This window comes from Xenopus laevis, chromosome 7L (assembly GCF_017654675.1).
Source record: "Xenopus laevis strain J_2021 chromosome 7L, Xenopus_laevis_v10.1, whole genome shotgun sequence".
NCBI lineage: Eukaryota > Metazoa > Chordata > Amphibia > Anura > Pipidae > Xenopus > Xenopus laevis.
The window spans coordinates 25,383,667-25,400,667 of NC_054383.1; the positions used below are offsets into that span (position 1 = coordinate 25,383,667).

The 17,001-nt window shown below is 38.7% G+C and overlaps 1 protein-coding gene across 1 annotated transcript in view; it reads left to right on the forward strand.

Annotated features, from left to right (window-relative positions):
* Nucleotides 1-17,001, forward strand: part of sema4g.L (semaphorin 4G L homeolog) — a 164,956-nt gene that overhangs the window by 120,283 nt on the left and 27,672 nt on the right. Inside the window, exons 10-12 of the mRNA XM_018225232.2 lie at nucleotides 6,872-7,016; nucleotides 14,441-14,663; nucleotides 15,089-15,204. Coding sequence (XP_018080721.1) covers nucleotides 6,872-7,016; nucleotides 14,441-14,663; nucleotides 15,089-15,204 — 484 coding nt within the window. The remainder of the gene's footprint in view (nucleotides 1-6,871; nucleotides 7,017-14,440; nucleotides 14,664-15,088; nucleotides 15,205-17,001) is intronic.

Below are 17,001 nucleotides of genomic sequence, written 5' to 3' on the forward strand. Positions count from 1 at the left end.
GCCTTACTGCTTTTTGTATTAGAGATAATACCAAGCTTATTACTACTATATATGAACGGTAAGGAATAAGAGTCTCATTCCCCAGTACGAAAGCCTCTCTCTTTTTTCCACTAGACATGGATTTTCTCCTCACAATGGGAACCATGCCACCTAGCTTTCAGCTTTAAGAAGTCCAGATGTGCAACCCATCATAATAAAAATGGATTTTCCAGACACGGGAAAAATAACCCTGAAAAAATGAATTGTTTGGCCACATTTATCAAGATTGTAGCAAGATGTTTCTCTAAAGAGCATCATAATAGATAGTGGTTTGTCTGATGTATGCAAAAGCTGTGGAGCCTAGACTAGTGTTCTCAACGCTTGCCTACAAGCTCTTCATTCCAGTACCAGTATACAAAGACCTAAAAAGATTCAGTATGCAAGTTTTTGTTATGTTGTATCAATGGCAGTACTTGAAGGACAGCAAGGTGAGATGTAATGTAAGTTCTAGCAAGAATACCAAATAAGCGTTATTACAGGGCAGTGAATAGCAGATACATCAGGAGATTTGGAATAACTTCCATACTGACCTTTCCCCCTTATTACCTGGCCACAAACAGTATAGTTGGTTTCCCATATCAGAAAAATGACCATATATTGCATATAGAATGATGGGGGTTGTTCACCTTTAAATTTACTTTCAGCATGATGTAAAGAGTGATAGTCTGGGACAATTCACAATTGGTTTTCATTTTTATTATTTGTGGTTTTTGAGTTATTTAGCGTTTAATTCAGCAGCTCTCCAGTTTGCAATTTCAGCAATCTGGTTGCTAGGGTTCAAATTACCCTAGCAACCATGCATCGATTTGAATAAGAGACTGGCATATGAATAGGAGATTTGTTTTTAGATGGAGTCAATGGGGGTCATTTATAAAGTTCGCGCAACGCATATTTTTCGCAAATGGTTGTATTGCACATGTTTTTTCCTGAACGCAAATATATTGCACTGCTCTGCCCGTCTTTCCGTTTTTTGCGAATTCGCAGTGTGAATACATTTTCGCAAATGAGACGGGAGTATGCGCGAGTGCACCCAATGTGCGAGGTTGTTGTGTGCGAAAATAGCGTTGACAGTAACTTAAATTCTTTAATAATTGTTTTACGAATATTTTATCCGCCACCAATATTTAAAAAGCTCCTATAGACGTTTGCATTGTGAAAAAAAATTCCAATTCTGTTTGCACCCTCTTATTCAGCTTTATAAATATAACCATGCGCAGGGCAAATATATTAACTTATATATGACTTCCACCTGAAAGCTGCACAAAGTCTGAAGTAAAAGGCAAATACAGTAATTAAAAAAACTATAAAAAAAATAAATATTGAAGTAACTGAAAAGTTGCTTAGAATTTGCCATTCTACAACATACTAAAAGTTAACTTGAAAGTGAACCACCCCTTAATGTTAATTAATGTAAAGGCTGCAATTTTGCAAATATGATTGTAGAAAAGGCCTTGAGATAGGTTGTGCGTATAAAGACAGTCCAGTCCAATTGCTATTGTTATAGCATGATTGGCCATATGCATTAATTCTGTTTTTTATCACTCCTCTTTGTTTTGGCCCTCTCCACGCAGTGCACTGTTACTAGGGTAATTTGGACCAATTGCTAAAACTGCAAACTAGACAGCTGCTGAATAAAAAAGTGAAATAACTCAAAATTGTCAAATCATAAAAAACTAAAACCAATTGCAGGGGTAAGTCGGAAGATTGTTCCTCTCTGAGGGGGCTCCAGAGAGTGCCTACCTTTCCTGCGCCGGAGGGGATCCAGGGGGAAGTGCATGGCTAGTGCAGAGAGCTCTATTGTGCTCTGCTCTAGAAGAGCCTAATTTCCGGTTTAAAAAACGGAATTTCAACTCTTAAAGTTACCAGGAGCAACTTTTTCTGCCCCTTGTAACATGATAGGCCCTGCCTCCTGATACAAGTTATTCAACTAGCCTCATTGGCGAATCGTTTCAGAATATTACCCTCTACATTATACTTAAATTCCATTCAAATGTGAACAACCCCTTTAACACAGAAGTGATGCAATCAGAATTTTCATTCGCAGAAACGACAAATTCCCAGGACACAATCATATCTGTCCAACTTGGACTTGTCCAACACACGAACAGATTATCATACAAAACCTCATATCAGGGCAATGGCTGTATTTATATGGGCAGCTTCACTAGCAGTCGTCTGGCAATGAAGAGGTGAAATAGTGGCTGTCACTGTTAGCAGATACACAGATTTGCTATTGTTCAAGCCTGAAATATGTGAGGGGACCCTGCCAAGATCTCTGAGAAAGAAGCTGGCACAGAAATGGGACTGTTTGCTAATATCAGAAATACTTGGAATGTACACAGGCATCAATCACACAGCTTGCAATTAATACATTTGTTACAAATCATTGGATTTCATTAATTTCTAGCAGCTGTGAGATTCCATCCAGACAGAGCTTGTTTATCTTCTGGTGCCATCCTCCAATATGCCTCGGTTACGCACCCATACGTTATGGATTAGGATTTTTACTCTTTGATTAGAGATAAGAATAGAACCTAACATTACACTAACCAGAGTATGTTGTAACCCACATCCAGACTGATGTGCAATCTTTGATATAGGGTTGATTGGAGGAAGAGTGGCCAAGGTAAAACAAAAATCCACTTGGAGCAACTGGGAACAAAAACAACCTTTATTTAACCCATGATATCAGTGCACTGGTTGGACCTGCACCCCCTCCTAGGGTTGTACTGTCCAACTTCTACTTCCATGTAGTGAGCAGTTATGCACTAAGACAAGGGGCTCATGAATGAAACTCTTGTTCATTGTGTTGGTAAAAATATTTACAAATTATTTTCTGCTTAGCTGCTAAGGAAAATTAATTGTATCATTTCCTAAAGTGCCCATAGAAAAGCATTGCTTTTACTTTAACAGAGGGTTCGTGCTAATCTCTAACAGTCATAGGAGAGAACTGAATTAGACTGTGCGAAAGCGGTTGGCCCTGGCTCTGGTGTTTAAAAACTTTCCTGTGAGTAAAGCATTAATAACTTGCGAAGTTATCAAACTGCTTAGAGACCACGTGGATTTCCCAATTAATTATCGTGTGCATTTGCTCTTTTCGCGCTGAGATTAAATAAAATAATAATGTCTGCATTTTAACAATCCAAAATTGTTTAATCTGGGCCCAAAAAAGTACAAAAGTTGGGGCCTTCTGGGACATTATGAACCATATTGAAAGATAAAGAAAGGATTCATCAATGGAGGGGAGGTGGAAATTTGTTAGGCACCCCTTAGTGATTTTAATTGCTTATGGCCGACCCCAGAAAGTGTAGTATTCTAGGGAATGCTACAACATTCTATTCTTTCCTGTTTTATAATCTCCACTCCAGTCCTGGCGGAAAAAAAAATTTCCCTTAAAGTTATGATCTTACTCTACTGTGGTTAACCCTTCTCCTTTAAAGGGGTTGTTCACCTTCCAAACACTTTTTTCAGTTCAGTTGTTTTCAGATAATTCCCCAGAAATAAAGACTTTTTTCATTAACTTTCCATTATTTATTTTTTTACTGTTTTTCCAAAATCTAATTTTAAAGTTGAATGTCCCCGTCTCTGGTGTTTCAGTCTAGCAGCTCAGTAATTCAGGTGCAGACTCTAAGGGTAAGGGCACACCTGGCGATTCGAGGAGATTTTGTCGCCTGGCGACTAATCGCCTCTTCTGTGGGGCGACTAATCTCCCCGAACAGCTTCCCTCTGTCTTGCGCCGGCTATAATGAAAAGTTTCCTCATGAGGCAACTTCGGGCGACTTTGGAATATGAAGCGCCACATGTGCCATGCTGCAGACGATTTTTCATTATAGCCGGCGCAAGACGGGAGGAAGCCGTTCGGGGAGATTAGTCACCCCAAAGAAGAGGCGATTAGTCGCCAGGCGACTAAATCTCCCCGAATTGCCAGGTGTGCCCCTACCCTAAACTGTTACAGTTTTGCAACATTTAGTTGATACATATCTCAGTAGTATCTCTGGAGTATTAGTAACTATTATATCAATTCTAACAGCTGCCTTTAATGAAATTCAGGGATAATACTCAGCAGGGACAAATATAAGAAATGTATCAACTAAATGTATCAATTTAGGACAGTTTACAGGGTCAGCGACCCCCCTCCCAGAGCTGCTTTAGAAGGTGAAAAATTACACTTTACATTTTAATATTAGAAAAATGGTGAAACAGGAAATAAAAGTAATTGGAAAAAGTTGTTATTTCTGGTTATCTATCTGAAAACAACTAGTTGTTAAGTATTAGGATTCAGCCCCCTGTACTGTTGTATCTCCAAAGCACTCTGCTAGATTTCCTGGATGTCAGTTATATATTTAACACACAAAAGCCATTATTAACTCTACATAGTGATGTTATCAGTTCAAATTAGTGATAGAAATGTCACTTTTTTCATGATGCAACTATTTTATAATGTATGTTACTCCTATTTTAAAATATAATGGCTTGCTACTTCATGCTTTTATATGGCCATGGTGTTCCTTTCTGTTTTCAAGTATCCTTTTATTTGTACAGGTGGGGGGAACATTAATCCCTAAATATTTATGACACCTGTTTTATTAAAAGGGTCTGAATGTTAGTGTTGCTGTCATTTCAAGATGCACAGAAAGCTTGATGCCATGTGAGATAATTGGATGCACGCGGTAGGGAGCTGGGCTTATGACAGATGCCATTGTTTTCCTAAAAGCAAAATGTTACGGGGCCTCCCACTTCCACCCACACTTGAGTGGTTCCGATTCAAGCTATTCAAAAAGAAGAGGAATTTTTACATGCTCCTGAAGAATAATATACATACATCCAATAGATGTTTCTTTCAATGAAACAGAGGACAAAGCTGAGCTTCTATAAACAAAAGAGGAGTAGGAGTTGTGGTACATTCCTATTAATATTTTGCATGACAGGCAGGGATGAAAGAGAGCATTTATCAAGGTTCATCTCTGCCCTTTGTGTGGTCCTGTACAATATATTTACCCATATCCTAGTTCTCTCTTAAACAACTTTTTTTTTTCACTGTTGTGCAAACCATCCAAGATGATAATCTTTGTTCATGTTCTTTATTTAGTCTTCCTGGAAATGAAAGAGAAAATGTTGTATTTGATACATATCTACATGGTATTTCAGCACCACAGAAGCAAATTCCAGCATGGTGGTCATTTTAGTTTTTAATCAAACCCTAGAATGGGTCATTTACAAACACAAGGCAATGTGCAAAAAAAAAAGGCAGCAATTAATTTGGTTCCAAGAGTTGACATTTTAACAGGTTTCTGCTACTATTGCTGTTGGTTCAGGGCAGCACAACAATGTGGCATATACAGAGCTTGCACACTAAAAAAAAAACACTTAAAGGAGAACTAAAGCCAAACTAAAGAAGTTGCTAGAAAAAGTTGTACATTATGTTTTGGGCTTCTGTACCAGCCCAAGGCAACCACAACCCTTTAGCAGTAAAGATCTATGTCTCCAAAGATGCTCCAGTAGCTCCCCATCTTCTTTTCTGCTGATTCACTGCACATGCTCTGTGCTGCTGTCACTTAATGAGCTTAGGGACCCACTCACAATATACAGTACACATAGAATAGAAATGTCACAATATAAGGCTGATTAGTAATTAATACAGATAATTACTACATGGCAGCACAGAAACCATTGCAATTAGCATTAATATTTAATAACCAGACCTGTAGCATCAGCTTATATTACAAACAAACCTAATTTTCTGCTTTATAATTAGTGACGACCCCTAAGCTTAGCTTCTCAACAGCTGCTCAGAGCCCACTGAGCATGTGAGTGTCACAGACACTTTCCAAGATGGTGACCCCCTGTGACAAGTTTGAAGTCCTGGATCATTGCTGCTATTGAGATGCTGAAACTTTAGGCTGGTGCAATAAGTTCAGTATATAAAATATGGGATGTTTAACCATCTTAATTTTTACAGTTAAGTTCTACAAGCAGGTGGTACTGCAATTAAAAAAACTTTATCAAAAACTTATGCATAATGGCCATCACAATACATTTAACACAGTACAAAGTAGCAATGTTCATTAAAACTTTAAACATAGTCTCAGGGCAGCCCACCCCGGGGTTCATGTCAACTGCAGTTAGTGCTGACCGTTTCTTCATTGCCTGACCTGTTATATTGAAGTTTACTTTCTTGGGGGTATTTTTTTCACAAATTTCTTAGGGCAGTGGAGGCCCACTGGTACATTAAAGTAGCTCCTGCTACTTACAGTATCTTATAGTATTTATAGGCTTCCAAATAGGTCCATTTGGACACAATGGCAGCTGATATTGAAGGGCATCGAGAACTAACAACGGAATGATTACACAGCAGGGATATGGTTTAACATTTGCAATTAAATAACCCCATGCTCTTTTATGGAACAATAGGCCTTTCTAATAGAATACAGATTTTTTTTTTGTCACAGTGTATAGTGCAACTACATACGTAGGTCTAAGGAGTTCCAATCACAATGGGCCCAGGTTACAACAAATAATTGAATCTTCTGTCACCAAAAAAGAAAGGAATGGGCCAAAATATTTCTGGAACCATGTGCAAACTAGTAAATATGTACCCCAAAAGGCTTAAAGCTATTATTGCTGTAAAATTTGGCACTACAGAATATTATTGTATGAGGAGCGACTACTTACTGGATGCAAACATCATACTTGTTTTGGTTAATAAGTAAAATCTGAGAACTGGTTATGAGTCTAAATACATTTACAGACACATAACAAGGAAATATATATATATATATGTGAATCGTGTGATATTCTGTTAATGAAGCATTTACTTTTTTGTTATATCCAGGAAAAACATGGAATCTTCCGCTATCTGTCGATACAGCATTTCTGATATCCAGAAGGTGTTTGAGGGACCTTATATGGAATATCAGTATTCATCTCGTAAATGGTCTCGATATGATGGAGAGGTTCCCAGCCCTAGGCCAGGATCAGTAAGTAATCTGTCTAACATTGGTTTAATATACAGTATTTCATTTTTGCTATCATCTGAGCTGGTTTAAGCATGAATTGTTTTCACAATCGGCCATTATCTTCTGTCTTTACTATACAGTATACACTGTATAAGCAGACACATCCCTTCCATCAGTATATATATATATATATATATATATATATATATATATATATATATATATATATATATATATATATATATATATATATATATATACTCGCACTCTGCTAGAACAAGAAGCACTCTAAAATAATATATAGAAGGCCCCACTGTTATGATTACAGACAAAGTGGTCCTCTGCACTTGCCTATTATCAAAATATATCGGAAATTAAGAAAACCCGTGCTTTGTGCAGCCTCACTGCACACTACCTAATAGTTTAAAATTATTGGTGAGCTCAACTTTCCATTTTTGTTATTGTCATGACCATCAGCTCTTTTAGATGTGCATGCACCTTTGTGGATACTTTTGGTTTTGCTAATGTACACAGGCAAGTACTCTATGTTACTATACTCCGTGTTCAGCCCTGTAAATGAACCCGCCTTTGGGGTAAATTATGTTTTTATAATGTGGGTAAAAGAAATATGTGTGCTCAGTCATGAACAGGTGCTACACCCAGTGCAGTTAATCATGTGCTTCTTTATCCTCAGGTAATTCAGAGCTAATTGTTTTTAACAACTCCAGATCGATGCAGATCATATATCTTTTTCACAGTTGCTCATACTCCTTAATTATCCTTAATCCTTAATTAATAATTGCCCATTTCCAGTGATAGTTTCTGTTTTATGCTCTGTGCTCCTTTTAATTTCAGTGGTCCAACCCCCCTCCCACTTATAAAAACCCTTACCCAGTACCCTACATAGTCCCCCTCCCTGCATATTTTTGCAGCTGAGAGAAGCGGATCTGCTCCCTGCTCCTGCTCCCCTGCAGATCCACTTCTCTCAGCTGCAAAAATATGCAGACTGAGAGCACATGGAGCACATTTAGCCTGTGTACCCATAGACTTACTAGTTGTTGTTGCAAAGAGGTGCCCTGTAATTCACCTGACTATAGTGTAGGTGTGGCATATAATGCCTCTTTTGGAGCAATTTTTCATATGGTGCCAAGACTGGTGCACTGTAGTGCCCGTGGATATTGTTTTTAGGTGTTGGCAATTGTGCAGGTAGGTGTTGTACAACAGAATGCTGGTGTTTAGTGCAATAATGGGATGGTGTAATAAGATGTTTAATCACTCTTTTGTTTGTTCTGTTTAAGCTTAAATAATGTAGGAGGTTTAGATAAACACAACAGGTGTATATTTTTTCTTTGTATTTATTTATTTATTTGATTGAAAAATATAGACGTCGGTGTCAAAACAAGGTCAAAATGCTCCTCTCCTCTCTGTGTAGCAATGGTGGCAGCCATTCAAAGGAGAAAAGGCTCAAGTTACACAGCAGCTAAGCTCTGTAGAACATAATGGTGTTATCTGTTATCCACTATATAACCAGTGCCATATTGCATTTTTTCAATTGCTACACAGCAGCTTGTTTATATGAACTATAGTAGTGTTTCTGAAGCAAACAGATCAGTTTTACCAGTGCAGGGCAACATTACATGATATTTTCATTACTTTAATTTTTTGGTATTACGGTTCCTTTAATAGCCTGCTCAGCAAAATCCCTAAAACTGTCCCATTTAGGTACTTCGCTAAAGGGCAATCACCTTTTTTGCTTCAAAACTTGACTAATTACAAGATTACAAGTAGGGCAGCTGTGGCTCGGGGTTGCCAAACAGGCCTGTCTGCACTTGCTACAGAATTGCAAGACCAGATTAAATAGCTTTACTAAAGAAACTTTACTTTTTCTCATCTGTACTGATTTATTAAGCTGCTGAACCAGTTTTGGATTTTAGTTGTTTCATTTCCTTGTGTACTCAGTGCTCCATAAATATCCATGCCAGGTTGGTATTTTTAAATATATGCTACTTAAAGGAGAACTAAACCCCACACTGTAAGATTTTAAATGTTAGCACCCCTACTTGGGGTCCTTTGCCCCTACCCCAACTGCATTGCAGGCATAAAAACCTTGGGGACCCTGGCACTTTTTTTTTTCAATTACAGTTGTTCAGCAGGGTTGGCAGCCACTATCTTTGCCCATGACTAGTGATGAGCAAATTTATTCGCCAGCCATGGATTTGCAGCTAAATTCCGACTTTAATGCATTGGGACAAAAAAAAGTCACCATACGAAAAAACGGCCATTGACTTTAATGCATTAGGACAGAAAAGTCGCCATAAGAAAAAACACCCATTGACTTTAATGCATTAGGACAAAAAAGTCGCCATAAGAAAAAACACCCATTGACTTTAATGCATTAGGACAAAAAAGTCGCTATAAGAAATAACGCCCATTGACTTTAATGCATTAGGACAAAAAAGTCGCCATAAGAAAAAACACCCATTGACTTTAATGCATTAGGACAAAAAAGTCGCCATAAGAAAAAACACCCATTGACTTTAATGCATTAGGACAAAAAAGTCGCTATAAGAAATAACGCCCATTGACTTGAATGCATTAGGACAAAAAAGTCGCCATAAGAAAAAACACCCATTGACTTTAATGCATTAGGACAAAAAAGTCGCCATAAGAAAAAACACCCATTGACTTTAATGCATTAGGACAAAAAAGTCGCTATAAGAAATAACACCAATTGACTTGAATGCATTAGGACAAAAAAGTCGCCATAAGAAAAAACACCCATTGACTTTAATGCATTAGGACAAAAAAGTCGCCATAAGAAAAAACACCTATTGACTTTAATGCATTAGGACAAAAAAGTCGCCATAAGAAAAAACACCCATTGACTTTAATGCATTAGGACAAAAAAGTCGCTATAAGAAATAACTCCCATTGACTTGAATGCACTATGGCAAAAAAGTCACCATAAAAAATAACACAGATTGACTAATACATCAGGAAAAAAAAAGTTGCCACAATAAAAAAAAAACACCCATTGACGCATTTGGAACAATAAAAATTGTCGCGCGAGTAAAGATAGTTTTGCTATTATATTTTCGCAGTTTCGCAAATTTTTCGGTGAAACGGGATAGATTCACGCATCACTACCCATGACAGATCTGGACACTCAGGACCAAATTGGCTTTACTAAACCCCAAAAATGGATATGGCTAGAAATATATAGGCCATATTTTATATATTGAACCAAATGAACCAGCCTAAAGGTTCAGCATCTCTGTAGTAGTAATGATCCAGGCCTTCAAAGTTGTCACAGGACTTCCACATCTTGGATTTTGTTAGGAATTTCCGCGACACGCACATGCTTCGTATGCTTAGTTGTTTTCAGCAGCTGTTGAGAAGTTAAATTTAGGGATTGTCACAGGGCTGATTATCAAATTATGATGCTAACTGTGCTGGTTTATGAGCTGTCATGTACCAACAATTATTTACTAATTAGCCTCATTCATATATTGTGACTTTTATATTATATATATTCAGTATCTTGTGCATCGTTTCCTAAGCTCTGTAAGTGACAGCAGCACCGAGAATGTGTAGCAGAAAAGAAGATGGGGAGCTACTGGGGCATCTTTGTGGACACATATCTTTACTGCTAAAGGGCTGTGGTTGCCTTGGGCTGGTACAGATGCCCAAAACATAATGTACAACACTCTGCCCTACTTCTTTAGTTAAAGGAGAACTATACCCCCAAAATGAATACTTAAGCAACAGATTTTATATCAAATATCAACAGTTTATATCAAATTAAGTGGCATATTAAAGAATCTTACCAAACTGGAATATATATTTAAATGAATATTGCCCTTTTACATCTCTTCCCTTGGACCACCATTATGTGATGGTCTGTGTGCTGCCTCGGAGATCACCTGACCAGAAATACTACAACTCTAACTGTAACAGGAAGAAGTGTGGAAGCAAAAGACAGAACTCTGTCTGTTAATAGGCTCGTGTGACCTTACATGTATGGTTTGTTTGTGTGCACTGTGAAATTTTCTATTTAGGATTACCTAATGGCACATGCTAGTAAAAAAGTATATTATTATGAAAATGTTTTTTTTTTTTTACATGAAGCAGGATTTTACATATGAGCTGTTTTATGCAATATCTTTTTATAGAGACTACATACATCGTTCAGGAGGTATAGTTTTCCTTTAGGCTTTAGTTCTCCTATAAGTGACTGCCAGGGTGCCTAAAACCAGAAGTGGCGTGTCTAAATATGGAGGCTGCCAACCCTGTTTCACAACTTTGCATGCAAAGAATAGTTAAAATTTCCCTCTAGCTAACAGAGATGCTGTAAACTTTGTTTCTGAACCAGAAACTCACAGGGGTCACGTAGAAAATTTGTTTTCCTTTCTGCTGAGACCATGTGACAAGAGCAGTCAGGCTGGATGAACCAGGAAGTAACTTTGACAACAGTCTTCAGGTTGGATGAATCAGGAAATATCTTGACAAAAACGAGCAATGATCAGTGCAGTAACAGTGACCCCCCACTACTCTCATAATCATACCTCCCAACTGTTCCTTTTTTGGAGGGACAGTCCCTCTTTTAACAGCTCTGCCTGCAGTCCCTCATTTGTACTGGAAAGTCCCTCTTTTCTCTGCACTGAACAGCCAGAAAAAGAAACAAAATTTCTAACTTACAAGAAGTCATCTGTAGTATGGGTACTTCAATGTGGTAAACAAATTACTCACCATGTAAGGGAAGTGGCCCAGATGCACTGCCCTGAGCCCTCAGCATAGGGGGCGGACGAACCGAAATGTAAAAAGGAGCAGGCACTCAATGAACGCAGACTTCCAGCAGGCACCAATTCAAAGTGAAAAGATCTTTATTGTGTCCAAAATTTCTAACTTAATTGGCTTTTGGCAGAGAGGCCAGTACAGCTAACAGGTGCAACTAAGATACTTTGTAACAATTTTGAGATAAGAAAATAAGTAATTTTAACAGTTTAGATAAGGAGAAATATTTTCAAACTTTTATAACCTGCCAAACTTTGTAAAATGAACATGGTAATTATGGCGTGTGTACCCTGGGAACTGTAGTGTATTGCAGCCAAAGGCTAAAATACTGTATTGTGCTTCAGATCACTATGTCCCAAATACCAGTGTTTCATGCTTTTAATATCTCTATAGATAAGATCGATTCTGACGTTGTAACCAATACAAAACTTAGCAGTGGGAAATTATCATTGCCCCAGGGACAGTTGTTTATATTATGCAAAAGTGAACATCTTTGATATTTAAGCAGGGGCATAACTACAGAGGAAGCAGACCCTGCGGCTGCAGGGGGGCCCAGAGGTATAGGGGGCCCCATGAGGTCCTCATTATTGAGCAATCTCAACATATACTGGTAAAACAGGGAAACCTTTGGATATGTTGGGGGCCCTAAAATGAATTTGCTGTGGGGCCCAGTAATAACTAGTTATGCCACTGTATTTAAGGTAATGTTAAAACAAGGCAAATCACATATGTATTGTTATTTACCAGTTTATCTTGCAACTGAAGGGATATGGTTATTCTCTGGAAATATATATATTTTCCACAGCCAGTGGCGTTACTATAGGTAGAGGAAGCAGACCTCACATTCACAGGGGGGCCGGAGAAATAGGGGGCCCAGACTGCGGGGTCTGCTTCCTCTATAGCTAACAAGAAACCCTCCTTCCCTAGCTGTGGGGAAGCAGAGTGCAAGTCAGCATGGGGCAGAGAGTGGGCGGAGCCAGGCAGGGAGTGGGTAGAGACCAGATAGAGAGTGGGCGGAGTCAGGGCAGGAAGTGGGAGGGAGGATGGGGATCTGAGTGCACTGGGCCCCTCTGATTTTTTTTGCACTGGGCCCCTGAACCCTGAAGGTTTGCTTCCTCTATAGCTAACAGGCTTAGTCGGTAAAACACCTGCCAAGGCCGGGGCCGGTATTACAAATTTACCGGCAATGTAGCAGACGGTAAATTTGTAAAACTCCTAACAAAACCCCTCGGCCGCCCCCAACCCGCTCAAAATGTACCTTTTTTTTCTGTCTTCAGGCCAAGCGCGTGTTTAGGCCTGCCCCTTACGTCACGGCACGCCCCTTTCTATATCATGCCCCACCCCTTTTACGTCACGGCCCACCCATTTGCTCCCGCCCCCAGCCGGTAAGCATTGTTTTAAAAGGTGGCAACCATTACATGTGATTCCTCATATTGTTGATAAACTACCATATAGATAACCAACCAAATAACCCTGTCTGTACTTTTTCTGCTCTGTGAATGGCCTTCTGCATTGTGTTATTACAGCAGAGGTCCCCAACCTTCAGTGCATACAAGGAGAAGATTTTGGCCAAAAATACATGGTTTTTCGGTCTAAAATCGGCTCCATGTTCGTACTTACAGTAAGATTATAGTCCTTCAGTGTGCATGCAAATAGTGTGGAGGGGGGCTGAATTGGAGTTTCCTCCACTAACATATCCACTCAAGGTGTGGCATTAAATAGAGAATAGCAATAACTGGTCATGGATATATCTATATATTGAGAAGTTGTAATGACCAAAATGATTTCTTTACTTATTTTTTTGTGCAGGCTTAAACAACACACTTATTTTTGCCATGATCATTTCCCTTCAGCTTAGTATTTTTTATTAGCTTATATTCTCTCTGTCTAACAACACCCAGTGTTGCCCATGTACCTGCCCTGAGATGTCCTTATAAGCAATGCTGGTATTGGGGAGAGATGCACAGGGATGCCATCCCTTCACTTCTTTATTTCTGTGAAATAGCATCCCCTCAGTGGGGATGCAAGAGATTTGAATCCCGGAACTTTTTTTTTTGCTCGTCTCCACTTCTGCATGCAAATAAAATGCAGAGGTACAATATTATATAGTTAAATATATAGAGGATTAAAGGAGAGAAGGGATTGCTGGGAGAGAGGTAGAGAACAGATGGTGTTAAACAGATAAAGAAGGCAGGGCATCAGAAAGGGTTATAGAGAAAAGGAGAGAAGAAGAAAACAGAAAACAAAAAGAGAAAATGAAGGTATTATTTTCAAGGAATAGTAAGAGAATGATATAAATATGAAATAATCTTGGGTAATATAGAATATGATGGGGTTGTGATATGCTATGACACAATACACAGGCAAGGAGTTGTGTTTGCAGAAGCTGAATTGGCAGCCAAGAAAAGTTATATGCACAATTATCATTTTGGGGTCCCTACAGGTTCCATACGTAAATCTATGAATACTGGGCATCAAACTGTGCATTAGAAGGAAATACCAAAAAGGAAATACGCTCACCTCTCAGAGCATCCCTCCACTGTTTTCACTTCAATTGATGCTGTTAACAGTTTTCAAGACAAAACCTGCAATTGTAATGCTGAATTTCATATGTATAAACCTCATTGTTTTAATTAGATTTTTGTTTGCAGTGCATCACAGATGAATTTCGTAAGAATGGTTTCAACACTTCCCAGGATCTCCCCAACAATGTGCTAGACTTTGTAAAACTTCACCCGCTGATGTACGAGAAGGTGAAACCGGTTGGAGAGCAGCCGCTTCTCACGAAAGGGAACGTCATATACACCAGAATAGCTGTGGATAGGGTTAAAGCACTGGACAACAAGTACTATGATGTGCTATTTCTTGGGACAGGTCAGTGAAATGTTCCGTTTTTCAATTTTATTTTTAATTCAATGTGTGATCTTATATTAGAGTATTTTTTTCAAATGCTGTTTGGCCAGCATTTGTTAAAAATTAATTATAGCTTTAATTGTAGTAACCAGTAGTAAAGCAGAAACCAGTAGTAACCAGTGTCCATGAGGGTAGAGGAAATGCCTCCATCACTCTCTGTACATCATAGCACATAGCACTGCCAGTGTCCCGTGACACATATGATTCCCCCAAGACCAGGCTAGAAATGTATAAATTGCAACACTCTTTGATGCCAAAGATCTAGACAAACCACCCTTGAAAATGTGTTTCTTCACCATACAAGATCAAATATTTTATTATTGATTTCTGGTATAGTACAAATAATCTGCACTTCATCAACATTTTTTTTAATCCAAATTGTACAGATGATGGCTGGCTTCACAAGGCAGTAGTCATTGGTTCTGCGGTCCATATAATAGAAGAAATGCAAGTCTACAAATTCCCGCAGCCGGTTGAAAATTTGGTGATTTCCAAGAAACAGGTCAGTGAGGAAAGTGGGGGAATGGTATTAAATTTCAATTGCTTGGCTTCGCGATTTACATTTCAAATGACTTTCAGCAATTTACCATACAGACTTGTATTGGTTCAATGATACATGGCCACTTAAGCTGGCCATAGATGTTGAGATTTTTAAAAGATCTGATAGTCATCGTGAGTCCCCAATTTGCCAGGAAAACAAAGGGGAGCTGCCTGCTTGGCCCTGCAAACATAGATAGATTGCACTGGGACCGACAAAGATTTTTTAACCTGGCCGATCAATTTCCTGGCAGATGTCGGCCGAAAAATCGTAAGATGTTCGATCGTTCGAATCCCACTAACCGCACGATAATTTCGAAGGATTTGTCAGACTTTGCTTAAATCGGTAGTTCTGCAAGAGAAATCTTTGCGTCTATGGGGACCTTTAGACATCATCTGCAATCAGCTTAGACTATTTCAGATTTTAGAGGCAGGGCTTTTAGAGACCTTTGTAAGGCAGTGACTAACCCCAACCCAGCACCCAAAAACCTGCTCACTTACTTACAAACTCAATCTGTAGGTGAATAAGGGATGTAAATGGATGCTGGGGACTACAGTTTACCTACAGCAGGAGAGCCATTGATTGGACAAGTCTTAATATATAGGCAAAATATAACTTTATTACTTTTAGTTTTACTGAAGCCAATATTTTGGCAAAGAAGCCATTCATAGACTGGGGCCTTGGTAATAATACCTGCTCTTCCCTGCCCTAAAACTGACCCAGCAACTATTAGGGTTTATTAAGTAAATAATATTAGTGTATAGCATGTGCAACTTTTCTTCTCTGTATGTTGGGATGTTTATATTTGAGTGTTAACTGCCACACTCTGTCACATTGACAGTGTTAACCATAGACCTCAGTTAACAGCATGCCTAGCAGCATCAATAGATCACACTGCTGTTTTGTTAGCTGAGCTGTATGGAAGCAGCGCCCCCACATGAAATATTATAAATAAATGTTTGTATATCAGGAAGGAACTCTTTTGTAGTCTTTGCTTTGTTCTTAATCCATACTCCTAATTAAAGGAAAACAATAGAAAGCAAAACACTTTTTCAATAGAGTATGTTTTGCATAATTTGGTAGAATACAGAACAGGCCTGGAAATGTTTGACCTGGTGTGTGTTATTAACTGACATTCTGTTTACATATGGCTTTGTTTCCCCGGATTGAACATGTTAGTGTTTGTAGCAGGCATCTGTAACCATGTTTGGTCAGCACACTTACTGCAGTAAGGCTGTCAGAACCATTGGGAAAGTTTTCAGTAGAATTAAAGGCAATCAAGGTTGCTAATTTTTTTTTTCTATCCCCCAGTGAAAAACTGTGCAGCATATTTAAACCAATGCTGTGGCTTTCCCTAAAGATAATGGTAAACAAACGATTACAAATTATTTTCCCGGTGTCAGAGTTTTAGAGAAGGTGGCAACCCTAGCTGCAGTGAACTTATTGTAGTGTCTCCTTCTACTGTCTGAGCCTCAGGCACAGGACTGCATTGTACATTCTGTTATGGATGGCAGTCCCAGCTCAGTGATGTGAGGCTTGTATTATTAATTGTAGCTGATCTATAGATTGCTATAGAAGAACTGCAGTAATAAGTGAACCTATGCGAATGATGGCTGCGGCTTAGCCACGTGAATATAAAAAATGCTTTATCTTATCATGTTTACAATATAGGAACAGCACACAACAAAATAACAAGTTGAAGGCAATTAATCCATATAAAGAGCCAGGATGGTGGCCATAGATTGGCATCAATGATGCACG